This window comes from Saccopteryx leptura, chromosome 1 (genome assembly GCF_036850995.1).
Source record: "Saccopteryx leptura isolate mSacLep1 chromosome 1, mSacLep1_pri_phased_curated, whole genome shotgun sequence".
NCBI classification, from domain to species: domain Eukaryota; kingdom Metazoa; phylum Chordata; class Mammalia; order Chiroptera; family Emballonuridae; genus Saccopteryx; species Saccopteryx leptura.
The window spans coordinates 195,664,453-195,680,104 of record NC_089503.1 but is presented as its reverse complement, the minus strand read 5'-3'; the positions used below and the strand labels follow the sequence as shown (position 1 = coordinate 195,680,104).

The 15,652-nt window shown below is 49.5% G+C and overlaps 1 protein-coding gene across 49 annotated transcripts in view; it reads right to left on the bottom strand.

Moving 5' to 3' along the window:
- ANK2 (ankyrin 2) overlaps nt 1-15,652 on the bottom strand; it is a 380,102-nt gene that overhangs the window by 147,450 nt on the left and 217,000 nt on the right. For 10 of the 49 annotated variants that reach the window (XM_066383804.1, XM_066383808.1, XM_066383809.1 and 7 more), the window contains exon 1: nt 5,180-5,523. The exons of 22 other annotated variants lie outside the window; for them this stretch is intronic. In XM_066383804.1, the coding sequence (XP_066239901.1) occupies nt 5,180-5,314 (135 nt within the window). In that variant the 5' untranslated portion in view covers nt 5,315-5,523. Of the gene's footprint in view, nt 1-5,179; nt 5,524-15,652 lie in introns of those variants that run through there. 17 more of the 49 variants (XM_066383848.1, XM_066383905.1, XM_066383886.1 and 14 more) reach the window with 6 other exon arrangements.

Below are 15,652 nucleotides of genomic sequence, written 5' to 3'. Positions count from 1 at the left end.
CAGGATGAAATTCAGATCCTTACTAAGAACCCCCACGTTCAGAAGGAAATCTGGACTTCTGCCATGGTAGCCGAGCCGTGGCTCAGGCCTCGTGCCACCCACACTCGACTCCACCAGACTCCGGACACCTGGCCTCCGTTGCTGGGGCAGCCCACACCGCAGACCCCAGTGGGGCAGCCGGCTCCCTGTCCCTCGTGTGGTCAGTCTGCCGGCCCCTCGACGGGAGTGATGCTCTCACCTCACTACATGGCGGGCCCGCCTACAGAACCACCATCCCCTCACCCAGCGCAGCAGCACACACGGACCCACATTCCCGGCAGCACCAGAACTCACTGCGCATGGTCCCAAGTCACAAGAAGATCACAGAATAAAAAAAAGGCCTACCACAGAGATGACAGAATTCTTTACTATAATTGGGGGGGGGGGGGTCTTAAAATAAGTGAAACAGAATAAAAGTCTCTGAGAATACACCTCTAAGCAGAGAAGAATGCCAGCATTCCACAAGCAGGAACAGATGGTCAGGTCACGTCTGCAATGGAGAAGCACGTTCACAGTTCCGCTCTCGGGACGACGCAGACTAACCTGACCTGGCGAAGAAATCACAGGAAAAATAGACGACTCCCGTGCAAGAAAAACACAGTGCTTTTAGACCGACCTGCAAACCTACAAGTGAGGCCAGAACGTGAACCGGACACACATGCGTCCCCAGCACCTGTTCTGGGGACACTTGGCCCAGGGGCCGTCTCCCTGAGTCACACCTGGACCCCACACGACTGTGCGGAGGCGGGTCCCACACACAGCGACCCTGGGACCAGGGCAAGGTCTGCAGGACCCCTCAGAGAGCAGTCTTCCTCCCAGCGAGTGTGCAGTGTACACACCGGTCGTGGGAACAGGGAGAATGGAAAGGTGTCGGAGATGGGCCACCCCTCCTGTGAGCAACAGAGAAGCTTAGAACACGACTGAGACGTATTCTGAATAAGAGTTGGAAGCAGCTGGGGTTTACTCTTTGCCTCTCTCCTGCCCCACAGGCTCCCCTTTGTGGGTCTGTCAGGAGAGCTGTGACATCAGCACGTTCCAAAGTCCCTTCGGGACGTCTCAGAAAACCGCCCTGGTCTCGGGGGGGCCTCACCTTCCCATGGAGAGGCGGGTACTTTCCCAGCCTGGGGCACTCCGGAATGTCTCTGCGGTGTGGGCTGCTCAGGCATCTGAAGTTCGGTGAGGGGAGGGGCGAGCTGGATACTCACCCCAGTGGAGGGCACCCACCCGGGTTGGCCTACGCCCCTCCTCCATGTGGGGGCCCTGCTGCTGGGGCCCCCCGCTGCACTAGCCAAACGGAAATCAGAAATCGTGACCAGAGCAGAACTGGGTTTCCAAATTACTTTCCAGATAATTAGAAGGATCTATGCAGGGGTCCCCAAACTATGGCTCGCGGGCCGCATGTGGCCCCCTGAGGCCATTTATCCAGCCCCACCGCACTTCCGGAAGGGGTACCTCTTTCATTGGTGGTCAGTGAGAGGAGCACAGGATGCATCTGTATGCAAAGCGCGGCATTGCTCCCGTACAGTACTACTTCTGGTGACGCAGGACGCACGCGTCACAGCTCCAGAAGCGCGTCATATCACTTGTTACAGCTAGCAGTGACAAATATGGAACCGCACATTGACCATCTCATTAGCCTAAAGCAGGCCCATAGTTCCCATTGAAATACTGGTCAGTTTGTTGATTTAAATTTACTTGTTCTTTATTTTAAATATTGTATTTGTTCCCGTTTTGTTTTTTTATTTTAAAATAAGATATGTGCAGTGTGCATAGGGATTTGTTCATAGTTTTTTTTATAGTCCGGCCCTCCAACGGTCTGAGGGACAGGGAACTGGCCTCCTGTGTAAAAAGTTTGGGGACCCCTGAGTATACCCAGGAACATCCAGCCGCAGTCACGGCGCAGTCTCCTAAGGGGATGTTATCACGTTTTTATCTCTCTGATAATTAAACGGGATGGTAACACCATTTTAATTGATATCTTCACTAAAAAGAAAAATAGTAGCTGCAAAATACTTAGTGACAGAAAAATTTAGCAACTGACCATTTAATGACAGAACAACCCAGACACCGTGGTGGTCTCCCGACACAGAGGCAATGAGCGGCCACACCGAGGACCAGGCGGCCACGGAGCCCATCATGTCCGCTCTCTGGCTGGACTCTGCTCAGGAATCTAAAGATTAATTTTTAGATACTTTATAAAAATGATATATTAGTCATCCAATTATAGAGTTTTAAAATGGTGCGGCTTATTAGCCGTTTCTCTTTTGTGCTATTAGTTTAGTAAGCTGTTTGTTTTAAAAGCTTAGAAAATTATCATGCTACCAAATAATACTTAGTTTCATTATCTATTTTGTACAGTATCTGTGTTTAGCTATGAAACATATCTGGAAATACTTCTAGTCTGATTTTCTGTATGTTTCTTATTTTTAAAAATTTACATGGAATTTCAGATACAGACCCTACCATGGTGTTGAAGGAGAATGGTTCTTGCGTGCTAACTCCCAACACAATTCCTGACTAATTTAGTCCTCCTTGCTGGCCTTATCTATACGTACAGGTCAAAACATTCAAAATTCTAAGCAACACTTACAGAAAGGAAGAAAGTACGATCTCACGTAAAGCCTGCCTGACCTGTGGTGGTGCAGTGGACAAAGCATCAGCCTGGAATGCTGAGGTCACCAGTTCAAAACCCCAGACTTGCCAGGTTCAAGGCACATACAAGAAGCAGCTACTATGAGAGCTGATACTTCACACTCCTCCCCCCTTTCTTTCTTTCTCTCTCTCTCAAAAAAACTCAATAAATAAAATCTTAAAAAAAAAAAAAAAACTTACATAAAGCCTTCTAGTACGTTACATTTATATTTTTCCACAAGTTCCTTTCTGATTATGAACAAGACTAGAAACTTTATTGATCTGAAATGTGTGGTCTCACGATGCAATAAACTCTTAAAAACATTTCTAAGTTTGTTTCCAGAAGAAAGTAAGTGCCAATGACCTGTTTCTGTTTTTCCCCTCAAAAAAATAATAAAAAGAATATGATAAAAATATAAGTTCTGAGGTCTCAAGAACTGTGTCATTGACTGTGACAGGCACGACAATGGGAGGGGCTGAACAGAGAATGTGTATAAATTCTAAATTAATAAAACAAATTCTAAATTAACAAAAATCCAGACGTGTGGCGGGGGGAGCAGCTTCAGGCTGGCGGTGCCCGCTGAGAAGCGAGAAATGCCACCGCTCTTACGTCTGGGAGAACATGCATTTTGCTAAAGTCCCTGCTGTATCCTTGGTGCTAAGAAAAACAACTTTTTTCTTTTGCCCTGAAGCGAAGAAATTCTGAGCAGAATGCCAAGTCAGAGGTAGAAGCAGGTACATGGCTACCTCTCCTGAACCCTCCAATTCACATGGTCACCGTGGGCTCCCATGGGAAATACTCAAGGAAGAGTCCAGTCAACGATCAGCAGGTTATATAAGTACATACTTGAACTCAGATAAGTCAGACTGTAACATATATATATATTTAAATAAACCTTTCGCCCTGGCCGGTTGGCTCAGTGGTAGAGCGTCGGCCTGGCGTGCAGAAGTCCCAGGTTCGATTCCCAGCCAGGGCACACAGGAGAAGCGCCCATCTGCTTCTCCACCCCTCCCCCTCTCCTTCCTCTCTGTCTCTCTCTTCCCCTCCCGCAGTGAGGCTCCACTGGAGCAAAGATGGCCCAGGCGCTGGGGATGGCTCCTTGGCCTCTGCCCCAGGCGCTAGAGTGGCTCTGGTTGCAACAGAGCGACGCCCCGGAGGGGCAGAGCATCGCCCCCTGGTGGGCAGAGTGTCGCCCCCTGGTGGGCGTGCCGGGTGGATCCCGGTCGGGCGCATGTGGGAGTCTGTCTGACTGTCTCTCCCCATTTCCAGCTTCAGAAAAATACAAAAAAAATAAAAATAAAAATAAAAAATAAATAAATAAACCTTTCGTTCAGGGCCAACATCTATGTTGATAGGGACAGAAGGATTTTAATAAGGGCATAATGTGGCTGTCGATCATGTCTTCTTTTAAAAGTTTTCGAGCATTTTCTGAACTCAGAGAGGTTGAATGCATTTCCCTACCAACCCCTCCAACCTCCACGTCATGGTGACATGGGCTTTTCTTCACCTAAAAAACCTGTCAATGCACCAGCACCTCACCACTTCTGTTCTATGTTTTAAAAAATATGCTTTTATGTTTTGTTTTTAAAGCAACTTTTTTCTCCAATACATTTCCTTTTTCCTAGTGATTTTTAAAAGGTGAAAAAATGGAATTCACTTGTGTAAGTCAAACATCTTGAAGGAATTACTAACTTCATTTTAAAGAATGGGCTAAATTCTAAATTAATAAAATAGACACATAGATGCTACCTTTTAAACAAGGGAGTTACTTCTTGGGAAACACATGTATAAATCACAACAGAACGAGCACGCAGAGTCACTAACAGTTACAGACGAGTCCCCCTTTCTCACTGCCTCCGTCCGCACACCCCCCTAGAATTACGCTCAGGGGTGCAAAGCTTTCTGCACTGCCCCCCCCCAGGCGGCCTTGGTAACCACGTTGAGGAACACACACCGTGACTTCGAATCATTACATTGGATGGTCAACTTAAATATCTGACGGCTCCGCGGGGAGGCCTCTGCGTGCAAGACGAGCATCCTGGTCAGAGCAGCAGGTCAGGCCCTTCTCACTGGAGCTGGTCGAGTATCAGAGGCTGTCACAGGCTGAGGCTGGACTGCCAATCAGCACAGCTTGGAAAGAGAAGCAGGGACAAAGCGTGACCCCTCAACTGGCCAAGACCCTGCCTGTGACTGCGCCGCGGGGTCAGTCCACAGGAAAAGGTATGCTCAGTCTCAGAGAAAATTCCAGATCAGACAGATGCCATCCCTGCTTGTCCCCCAAACGTCACGTCACGGCTGCAGCCGGCTCAGGAGTCAGGAGGGGCCAGCCAGAGGCACGGCCCAGCGTGACGGGGGTGAGGAGCGGCCCGCTGACTCAGCAGCAGTCAGGTGGTCTGATCACATCACCTCCCTCGGCTGACTTTCTTCCAGGAAGCATTGGGGATCTGACCTGTGCAGTCCACTAGGACCGGGGCCTCGGCCTCCCTCCGTGTCCGGGGCTCAACTTACCCACATGCCCAGCTCGGGGGCATCCTCGCTGTCACAGCCGTAGTAATCGGGGGTCCTGTCTGCCTCCTGCAGGGGCCCCTGTGCCCTCACGTCCTTGCTCGAGTGGCAAGAGGGGCAGAGAGCAGCATTACCCATCTCAGCTCCTGGCTCCAGGTCAGTGGGTGCCTGATTGTCCCCCCGTGCTCTGTCTGGGGCTGCCGGGGGGACAGTGCCTCCAGGCGGCCCCTAGCTCCCCAGCTCAGTGCCCCTGCACGCCCCTCCCCGGGTCTACCCATCTGGCCAGCAGGCTGGTGTCAGGAGGACTCAGAGCCCCAGCAACTGCAGGCCGCATTCAGTGACCACTCGCAGCCCAGGGGCTGCCCGGCTATTTTTACACCTACCCGGCCAGCTATGCATGTCAATGCTGGGGAGGGAGGGTGTTGTTTTGTTTTTCACCATGTGAGCGGCCTGCCAGACACACTAACTTTAGCTCTGCGGGCTAGGCTGTCCCCATGGAGCATGCCGGGGCCACTCAGGGAGTGCCTGCGTCCTGCCCTCCACGCCTCTCCGTCCACTCAAGGCAAACACCCGGCGGCAGGCAGACGACCTCGCCGCACAGGCAGAGCACAGACTAGCTTCACAAGCTAGTCACAGCTCCCGGGATCCGCAACGGCGCCCCAGGAGAGCACACGTCTTGATTCTATGGCACTCACTTCCGGTTTTGGTATGATGGACATGTGTTCCCCAGTGGTACATACAAGAAGCAGGAATGGCCTTCGACACCGTCCATGCTACCTTGGTAACCACACTTCAGGCATTTAAAGACACTGTTTCCCAGAGAGCAGCACGGCAAACAGTCCGCTTCTGAGACAACAGCGATCGAGTCGAGACTGTGCTGTGGACTGGGACGGATTAAACTGGACCCCCCAATTAGGGTTTCTTGTAAAACTTGATGCATATGATTATTTTGATGTCACTCCCATCCCCCCACATTTGTCCTTTGTTTTGTGTATACATATCTTTTTCTCCAAATACATGTTCAGCTGCTTGCTCAGCAGCGGGTCCCAACCGAGAGACTTCTGTATCATCCATCCACCTGATGTAGGTTCAATACTCAGTGTTTGAGGAGGTGCTGAACTGAAGGCTGTGGTTTGGGGAAAACACATCGTGGAGGATACTTAGAATTAACCACAGAACACCTGACAGACCTCTCCTTTCCAATTTGTCACTTTGTTTTTACATGAAAAAATGCTGTCGTTACTTTTTTTTTAATTAAAATCAGCATTCCTAAAGTAGTCTATCCCCCCGCCCCCGCGGTGCAGAGCCCACCAGGCTCAGATTCGAGAGTGGCCTTTGGATGTAGGTTTTCTTAGGAGCGCCAGGCTGGTTTTCATCAGGCTGCTGTTCTGCGTAACTCTAGCTGGTGGCCCCCGGGGCCCAGGGGGTGTGCTCCCGACCCAACCCCCAGCCCCCACCGGACATCGGAGCAGCACCCGCAGGGCTCAGTGACACTGCGTCTCCCTCTCTGCAACAGGCGGAGGCACCTCTTACAACCATTCTTTAAACATCCGTAACAATGACGAGGGGGCATAGTTTCTCCCTCCGCGATAAAGAGAAACCTAACCTAAACATTTTCAATGTTCAATCTTGGGGGGAGGGGGTACCGATGAGACGGAGCGTCAGTGTCAGCAGCAAGATGAGACCAGCAGCTGAGATCTGGGAGCCATGCCTCCCCGGCCACCTGAATTATCTTCACATGAACTAAATGCTAGCCCGTCAGGCCTGCGGGGGTTTCTCATCCAGGGCCCTGGGCTTGACCGGGCGCCATTTACTGACGTGCTTGCTGACCCTTCTGAGAGCACATCTTTCGAACATTCCCATCGTCTGGGAGGTTCTGCCTCCCAAGCTGGACGCTTGCTGCTTCTTCACTACGTGTAACTACATGATACATTTTATTCAGAAGCTGCTCCCAGATTTTGCGTGTTGTTGAAAGAAGAGCACTTTCCCCCCTATTTCTGGGATCAGTTAACTATTTTTAACACATGAGAACTAAAGAGTCAACAGTCTCACCTATAGGATCACGTTGCTTAAAAGCCAAAAGCAAATCCTGAGAATCCTCTCCAGCCTCCCCCGCCCCTTTTCTGGAGCTGGGATCCGACCCTCTGTCCTTACGCACAGAGGAGGGATATTGAACAGTGGCCTTCGGCGCTGGGTAGACAGGGTGCCTGTGGCCACAGTGGGACTGCTTGTGGTCTTGTCCGTCTCAGGAATGCGCCCCCGCTTCCCCGCCGGGCTCCCATTTTCCTCTGTCCATCCACGTTTACCGTCTCTTCCAAGCTCATCCTTGAGTCCTCTTTCCTAGGAAAGCCTTAAGCTGCGCCATGCTAGCCCAAAATTCCATGCCCCTCTGGGAATAAGGCTGGGGCGACGACCAGCTCATGGTCCCCAACGCACCTGTCTGCCCCACAGACTTCCTCAGATATAAAACACAGACTACAGTATGAAGTCTGTGCTGCGTGAACAAAAGCAGAGCAGCCACAGACAGGAGGAGCACAGATCCACAACGTCCACATTGAACTGGACCACCCTGACCGGAGCGTCTCCGTCTTAAACACGAACTGGAATAGATTCAAAAATTATCATCAACCTCTCTGAGTGAGTCCCCTCTCAGTTTTATTTCCAATTCAGCAATTACCATCCTTTCTAGCCTTTGGAAAAAAAAATTAACGTTTTGAGTGAAACCTCCTAGAAAAGAATGTGTAGTGCTTTGTTAAAGAAAGAAAAACAAATTTTTTGTGAAGGAGACAGAGTAGGACTCAGAAAGGACAGTGACAAGTCTCAGGACACATGTGCTAAGTGACTCGAGTCAGACTTCCTCCCCTCCCTTCTCCTCTCCATCCAGAGGACCCGGGCTCCTTCCCAGAGAGAAGCTCTCTCTTCCTGAGTAAGAGTGCATGTCGCTGTCACCACCGCGGCCCCAGGGGGCACCTATGCCCCCGGTCACAGTTTAACGCCTGAACAAGGATGGGCAAAGAAAACACAGGTGCACATGCAGGGGCTCCTGGGACTGCTGGAATGTTCCACTTTCTGATGGGCAGATTTCAATCATTAACTCGGATGCAACATGGACGTGAGGCAACCTCCAGTGAACAGCTTCACAGCCCGATGCTTCTGGCCTCACCAGACCCCGGGGATGGGGTCCACAGCAGTCAAAACACGGCCAGGTCCATCTCTTACTGGTTAACTAAGGGTGGCCGCCAGCCAGGCCTGTCAGGACCCCCCTCAGTGAGGTGACCACTGGTCCCCCGACATTCCGTCCACCAGAAGGCAGGGCGAGGAGGACTGTGCCACACCCCTGCCGTACAATGTGCCTGTGACCGCAGGGACCTCTGTGGACATCGGACAAGGGCTGCTTTCTGCCACGGCAGAACAATGTCACCACTGTGCTCAGAAATGCTTCAAAGTCATTATGGCAAATTACTCAGAAAGCAAATATTTGCATGTTTGACCACTTGCAGAGCAGGATCCTTAGACTCGGTGCCTGACTCAGAAAGGGAAATTGAAAGCCCCCTGACGTGACATATTTGCAATATCTTCCTCCACCCCCCACCCCTCACCTTTAATTATCCTCCCCACTTTTTTTTTAACATATTGATTGATTTTAGAGACCTTGTCTAAACAGAAGTCAAAAGCCAGGAAGGACTGAGGGTGAAGGCCAGCTTCCCGGCTGTATCTCCCCAAAGTAGACGCTCAAGTCTCCAGGACAGCAGATCTGAAAACCGGCCACTGCCGTGTTAAATGTCACCCGCGGTTAAGAAACAGCCAGAATCATCAGAAAGTGAGCACCTCCAAGAAGAAATAACTAACTCGGTTTCAGCCCTTTTCCTGACGCGAAATGAAAGCCTCCTGGCTGGAAGTTCCTCAGCCCCGGTCTGGGTCTACTGCCCACTCACCCGCATGGACCTCTGCGACCTTGTAGAGCCCAGGCTTCACTTCCCTTCCATAAAATGTGGGGTGAGATGAGACCACTGCCTGGTCCCTTCCAGGTCTGGGGGTTTTTGCCTCTGTGAAACAAGGCTTGTTAACATCCGAATGCAGCTGAAACCGACCATCTATTTTAGTGTGTTATCAAGAAAAAAAGAGAGGTACTCGCATCCTGATCCCAGGTCCCGGGTCCCGGGTCCGGGTCCGAGTCCTGGTTCTGAGCAGCCCTGTTCAGCACTCATGTTCTGGGGTGTCCGGGTGGGGGGACAGAGAGATGAAGGGGCCATGGGGACACGTGACAACTGTGTTGTTGTGGGAGCCCTGCCCCTGCACCCTGCCCTGCCACACTCCGGCGGCCGCAGCTGGACACTGGTTCTTACCTCCGGGGACATGGGGCAGGCTGGTCTTAGCAGGACTGTGGGGACAAGTGGCTACAAGGCACCAGCACAGGCCTGTCGGGGATACCCCCTCAACTGCTCCAAGTCATCTGTGTGAAAGGCAAGTAGTACAGCCTCTTAAAAAGACTGGAGAGGCTTGACCAGGCGGTGGCGCAGTGGATAGAGCATCGGACTGGGACACAGAAGCCCCAGGTTCAAAACCCCAATGTCTCTGGCTTGAGCGCAGAGTCGCTGGCTTGAGTGTGGGATCATAGACATGACCCCATGGTCACTGGCTTGAGCTTAAGTTACTGGCTTGAGCCAGGGGTCACTTGTTCTGCTGTAGCCCCCATCAAGGCACATATGAGAAAGCAATCAATGAACAACCAAGGTGCCACAACAAAGAATTGATGCTTCTCATCTCTCTTCCTTACTGTCTGTCTGTCCCTATCTGTCCCTCTCTCTCTGTCTCAAAAAAAAAAAAAAAAAAATTTACTGGAAAAAAATTTTTTTACCAGACATCTATAAAGTGGCAAACTAGAAAAAAAAGTGTCACTCAAAATCACGGATTCATTTCTCTCTTTCCCTTCTCTGAGTTGTAGGGTTGTTGGAGAACACCTGTCACAGGTGGAAGACGGGAGGGAGAATGTCTCTTAGTCTGAACTAACAACGTATGCGAGACATGTAGTTACCCCGCCTGAATGCACACAGCACATCATTGCTAACGTGTAAGATGCGCGTTACTTTGGCTGAATTTAGAAATCTGTTAGAATATAACCCTCCTCCTCTGTAGGAGCTGTAATTCAAGACCAATGATTGTGGGGAGATGTGTTCATCTGATTAAACTAACATGTCATGACCCCTATTGTGTGCAGAGGCCTCTACGTCCAATCACATCACACCAAGGACATGTCCCCCCGACTCTGGGAATCACTGACCTGTGGAAACAAACCCGGGACATTCTGAGCGACACGTGCTTCCCTGGGCTTGGCACACTTGCTGTAATTTTTTTTTTTTTCTTTTTTGGCTAGAAGTTAAACATGCAATGATTTTCACCAGTTGGATGTGTTACATAAATGATCGATCAGAAAGCTGCTACATAATTTATAGATCTACACCAGGCTCCCGATGTCCCGGTGCAGGATAACTTTCCTAACCGAGGTCAGTATGGGTGAGTTTTACTATTTATTCTGCGCACAAACTAATCGAAATGAATCGCGGCGCTACGGCCGTGCTCACGAGCATCAGCCAACCAGTTCCGTCTTAGTCCTCTGCCAGCCCCTGCAGACTCCGCCTCGGAGGTCAGGGTCCACAGGGGGCTCTGTGACAACAGAGCTCACCACTCGAGAAGCTGTCTGAAGACCACTGCACCCCCCACTTGTCGCACGAAGGGGGCACTCAATGAAGGTCAGCACGGACACTGGAGGGACGGAGGGCAGAGGGCAGGGAGTGCAGAGCTGTCCGTGGGCCGTAGACACCAGGCTCCCTCACATTTACCGGACTGTGAAACACAACATGAACAAAAAAACTCAGCCACTGTGCGCTCGGAATGTTCCTGGAGGAAACTATGTGTGTAGTAAACACTCAGAAAACACACAACGGCCTGATCTGTGGTGGCGCAGTGGATAAGGCACCGGCCTGGAATGCTGAGGTCGCTGGTTCAAAACCCCGGGCTTGCCTGGTCAAGGCATGTACGAGAAGCAACTACTATGAGCTAATGCTTCCTGCTCCTCCCCCACCGCTCTTTCTCTTTCTGTAAAATCAATATGTAAAATCTAAAAAAAAAGGAAGAAAGAAAACACAACTACTGAATGAAGCAGGCTCCCCCCAAGTTCCTCTGTAGGATGGGGGAGCAGCAGGGGGCCAGGCTCCATTACCATATGGCCTTCACAATTCCTTAGGGAAGCCTGGATCAGTTTTCAGTTTGCTGACATTCTTGGAAGTTTCCATCTGTAACCGGGAAGACAGTTGATAGAGGTCATCGAAAAGCACACTGAGTGACTGGGGCGTGGCACACCTGTTGATCGGTGACGGGACAGTCTAGTACCTGAAGCAGCAACCTTCTCAGAGGGGCCTTCGCGGGAGGCTGGGCAAACGCCAACCGGCTATGCCCGTGTGGTGCCCACCCGTCTAGACCTGCTGGTCTGAGTCTCGCACACGCCGCAGCTGTTAGACTCAGCGCTTAGCGCTCAGATAAGATCAGCGGGAGTGCCGAACTCACGAGAATTTACAACCCACCCTCCGTGTGATGTCTTATTACTAAGCAACAGGAAACCCCACCACTATGCTCAAACGCACTGCCCGTGACGTGACTGAGATGAGCGGATAAAAACCCGTGCGTTCTGTCCACGTCTCTCCAGCCTAACCTCACGTAGCATCTGGACAGTGATCTCCTGTCGTAGGTCACAAGTGCTCGTCCACACGCACTTATAGCCTCGGTCCGTGCACCCTCCCCAGAGGTTCCAGGGAAAGAGTAGGTTTCTGGGTCCCGATGTACAAGAGGGTTTACGGTTTTGATACATCTGTCATCACCGAAAGAACTTCACTTACTTATAACACCAAGCCCAGTTGAAGGTAATCTACATATGTACTCAAATATTTTAATCTGTTGGTCTCAAAGTATTTTAAAATAATAATTTTTCCCAACAAAATAAATACGTACGCACATACACCGTTTGAAATGAAGCAGGAGACAAAAGTTTAACATAAAAGCCAGGCGATGGCCAGGCATTCGTCAGCCAGGAACATAGTCACCAGTAAACCTGATTGATTGTGCGGACAGCAAACGGCATCCCGAGAGGCTCTAAAGGTGTCGAATGCGTCCAGCTCCGCCATGCTCACCTCTGTGAGGTCAGAAGATATTGCTGCTCGTTTCTTAAAAACCACACGTTGAGTGTCCATTTAATCAAGAATTAAATTAACTACAATTATAAAATGATGGACTACATTCAATCCACGTCAAAAACTTGAAAACGTAAAGTGCCAAAAAAGAATCTGAATTTTATTGCCCAACCGATAATTTGGGTTATATTTCAAGATCTTACTAGAGCAAATTTATTCTTTGTCCCTTAAAGTATAAATAAAGGTTTATAATCATTCACATAGTATTCCTACTGGACTCAATATCTAGACCAGTGGTCCACAATCCCTGGGCCATGGACCGGTACCAGTCCATGGGCCATTTGGTACCGGTCCACAGAGAAAGAATAAATAACTTACATTATTTCCGTTTCATTTATATTTAAGTCTGAACGATGTTTTATTTTTTAAAAATGACCAGATTCCCTCTGTTACATCCATCTAGGACTCACTCTTGATGCTTATCTCATAAGTTTGACAATTATATTTAAAAATACCACAGTTTTTATGCCGGTCGCATAATTTTATTTTGTGCATTTATCTGTCCCACCCTAAAGGCCGATCCATGAAAATATTTTCTGACATTAAACCAGTCCGTGGCCCAAAAAAGGTTGAGGGCCACTGATCTAGAGTATATATCATTTCTTCTCCCCAGAGAATAGGAGAATTTTTTAGTTTTTAATTACAACCTACTTCTTCTAATTTTTTAAGACAATAATTTCACAGGAAATCAAAACCCCTGGGAATATTAAAAATAAAATTATAAAATCAATATTGTTAATTCAATGCTCCTAACATTGTGTCAGAGTGGTCTTGTCCCGCAGCTACAATGTCCGGCCACATGTGGTTAAGGAAGAACACAGAGCCTCCACCTCAAACTTCAAATTCCTGTCTCTACCATAATAAGCTACAGTAAATAGACTCTTATGCTAATGAGGTCAGCATATAATTTATCTCCTCTGCAGGAAGATTAAAAAAAAAGAAAAGAAATGTAAGTATGATAAAATATAGACCTGTTTCTAAAACTTGAGGTTTTTTTCTTTTTATTTTATTTTTATTTTTTTGTATTTTTCCTAAGTTAGAAGTGGGGAGGCAGAGAGACAGACTCTGCATGTGCCTGACCGGGATTGACCCGGCATGCCCACCAGGGGGTGATGCTCTGCCCATCTGGGGCGTTGTTCCGTTGCAACCAGAGCCATTCTAGCACCTGAGGTGGAGGCCATGGAGCCGTCCTCAGTGCCCAGGGTCCACTTTGCTCCAATGGAGCCTTGGCTGTGGAGGGGAAGAGACAGAGAGAAGCGAGAGGGGGAAGGGTGGAGAAGCAGATGGACACTTCTTCTGTGTGCCCTGGCTGGGAATCGAACCTGGAACTTCCACACGCTGGGCCAATGCTCTACTGCTGAGCCAACTGGCCAGGGTGAGTTTTTCTTTTAAGAGCAATTATTAAAAATATTTTTAATAAAAATGTTTTTCCTTTCTCCCAGTTCTTTAGAGCTAGTGTTTGAATATGCTCAGGGCTTTCTCAGGTCGACAGAGAGTCGCTCCACTAAGCCAGTGTTCTCCCAGACCCACTGCAGAACCTGTCCTCCGCTCCACTGACCAGAGGCTGGCGGTGCCCAGAGTGACCTCCCCAGAGCCAAGACCCGATCAGGCAGAATCTTCGCCTGTGTCCTGTGGGAGCTGATGCCCCCACCACAGTCTTGTCTTTGTCTCTTTTTCTCATAATTTCTCCTGTGTGTCTTTACTGTGAATGCCTCTTACCTCCAATGCAAACGCTAACCTTCTGCCAACCACAACCAGTAATAGAGGAAGCTCAGAATTGCAAAAGCATCTCACAGCCATCAGCCTACACTAAGTTCTCACAGAAAACATGCATCCGCCCACTCTCGTTTGTGACGAAGAACGCATACCAGTGCTCAGGTCAAGCCCCCCCTCTCGGCCATGACGAGACCCAGCAGCTTGGATACATGTCACAAAGGCAGGGCGGCACGCACGGAAGTCCAAGGCCCCGTCTTCTTTTCAAGTGGCCTCTGAGGTTTGAAGTCAGACTCTTCGATTCCTACATCCTGGTGGCTGTACCATTTGCTTCTGATTTCCTTCTGCGACGACTCATTAATTAGGACTAGACGGTAATGATCTATCTAATCAGGCTGGGTCAGATTTTACTAAACACATAGGTCATGTTCTGTTCGGGTGACTAAGAAGTACATCCATCACGACAATTTAATTTTATCCTCCATTCTTCCTAAAATGGAATCATCGATAAGAGCGAATCCAGGCTCCCATGAACCACTGACATTTTAAAACGTCAATTTTACTGAAATACGTTCTATTTTCATAGCGTTCAATTTCAGCTGCTCCGGGGATCAAATGTTAAAACCGTCTCCAATAACGTGTCTCCTTCTCTTTGTTCTGGGAGCTGATACTGTTCAGCTTATTACCCCACATTAGGGTGAGGGAAGGTCGATCCCCCGTTTATTAAAGGAATCACAGAGATTCTTGGCCCCAGCAGAGAAGAAATTGCCTCGAGACCTTCGGTGCTGCCCAGGCGTGAGCCTGCAGTCAGCCGCACCTCCTCACCTTCACTTCCGTCTGTGTGGATGCTCCAGGAATCTCCGTGGTTGCAGCAGATAACACCGCACTTTCAGGGACATTAAAAGCTGTCTGCACTTGCACTTGGATAAAGTGACTCAAATTTAATTGCCCACCTGGGGCCTGTGGAACCCCCTCACCTGCCCCCACTCTCTTCCAGGGATGCCGGAGGCAGACCTCAAGGACTGTACCATCTGCTCAGATGCCACTTGAGTGGTCGGACAGGCAAAGGGTCCAGAGGCTTGAGCCCTTGGCCATTCAAACCATTCTGACTTCTTCCTGTAATCTTATGATGGGGACCTTGCTCGAGGGTGAACCACCCTGTGTCGCCCAATCCTGCGTGCCTGGACCCTTGAAATGTTAAAAATGGTTCTGCTTGGCCTGACCTGTGGTGGCGCAGTGGATAAAGCGTCGACCTGGAAATGCTGAGGTTGACGGTTCGAAACCCTGGGCCTGCCTGGTCAAGGCACATATGGGAGTTGATGCTTCCAGCTCCTCCTCCCTTCTCTCTCTCTGTCTCTCTCTCCTCTGTCTCTCTCCTCTCTAAAAATGAATAAATAAAATTAAAAAAAAAAAAAAAGAGTTGGTGCTTCCACCTTTAAAAAAAAAAAAAAAAATGGTTCTGCGCAGTTTTATGATACCTACTCTGCCTCTCAGGCATGCTTCTCCCGAGCATTCTCAG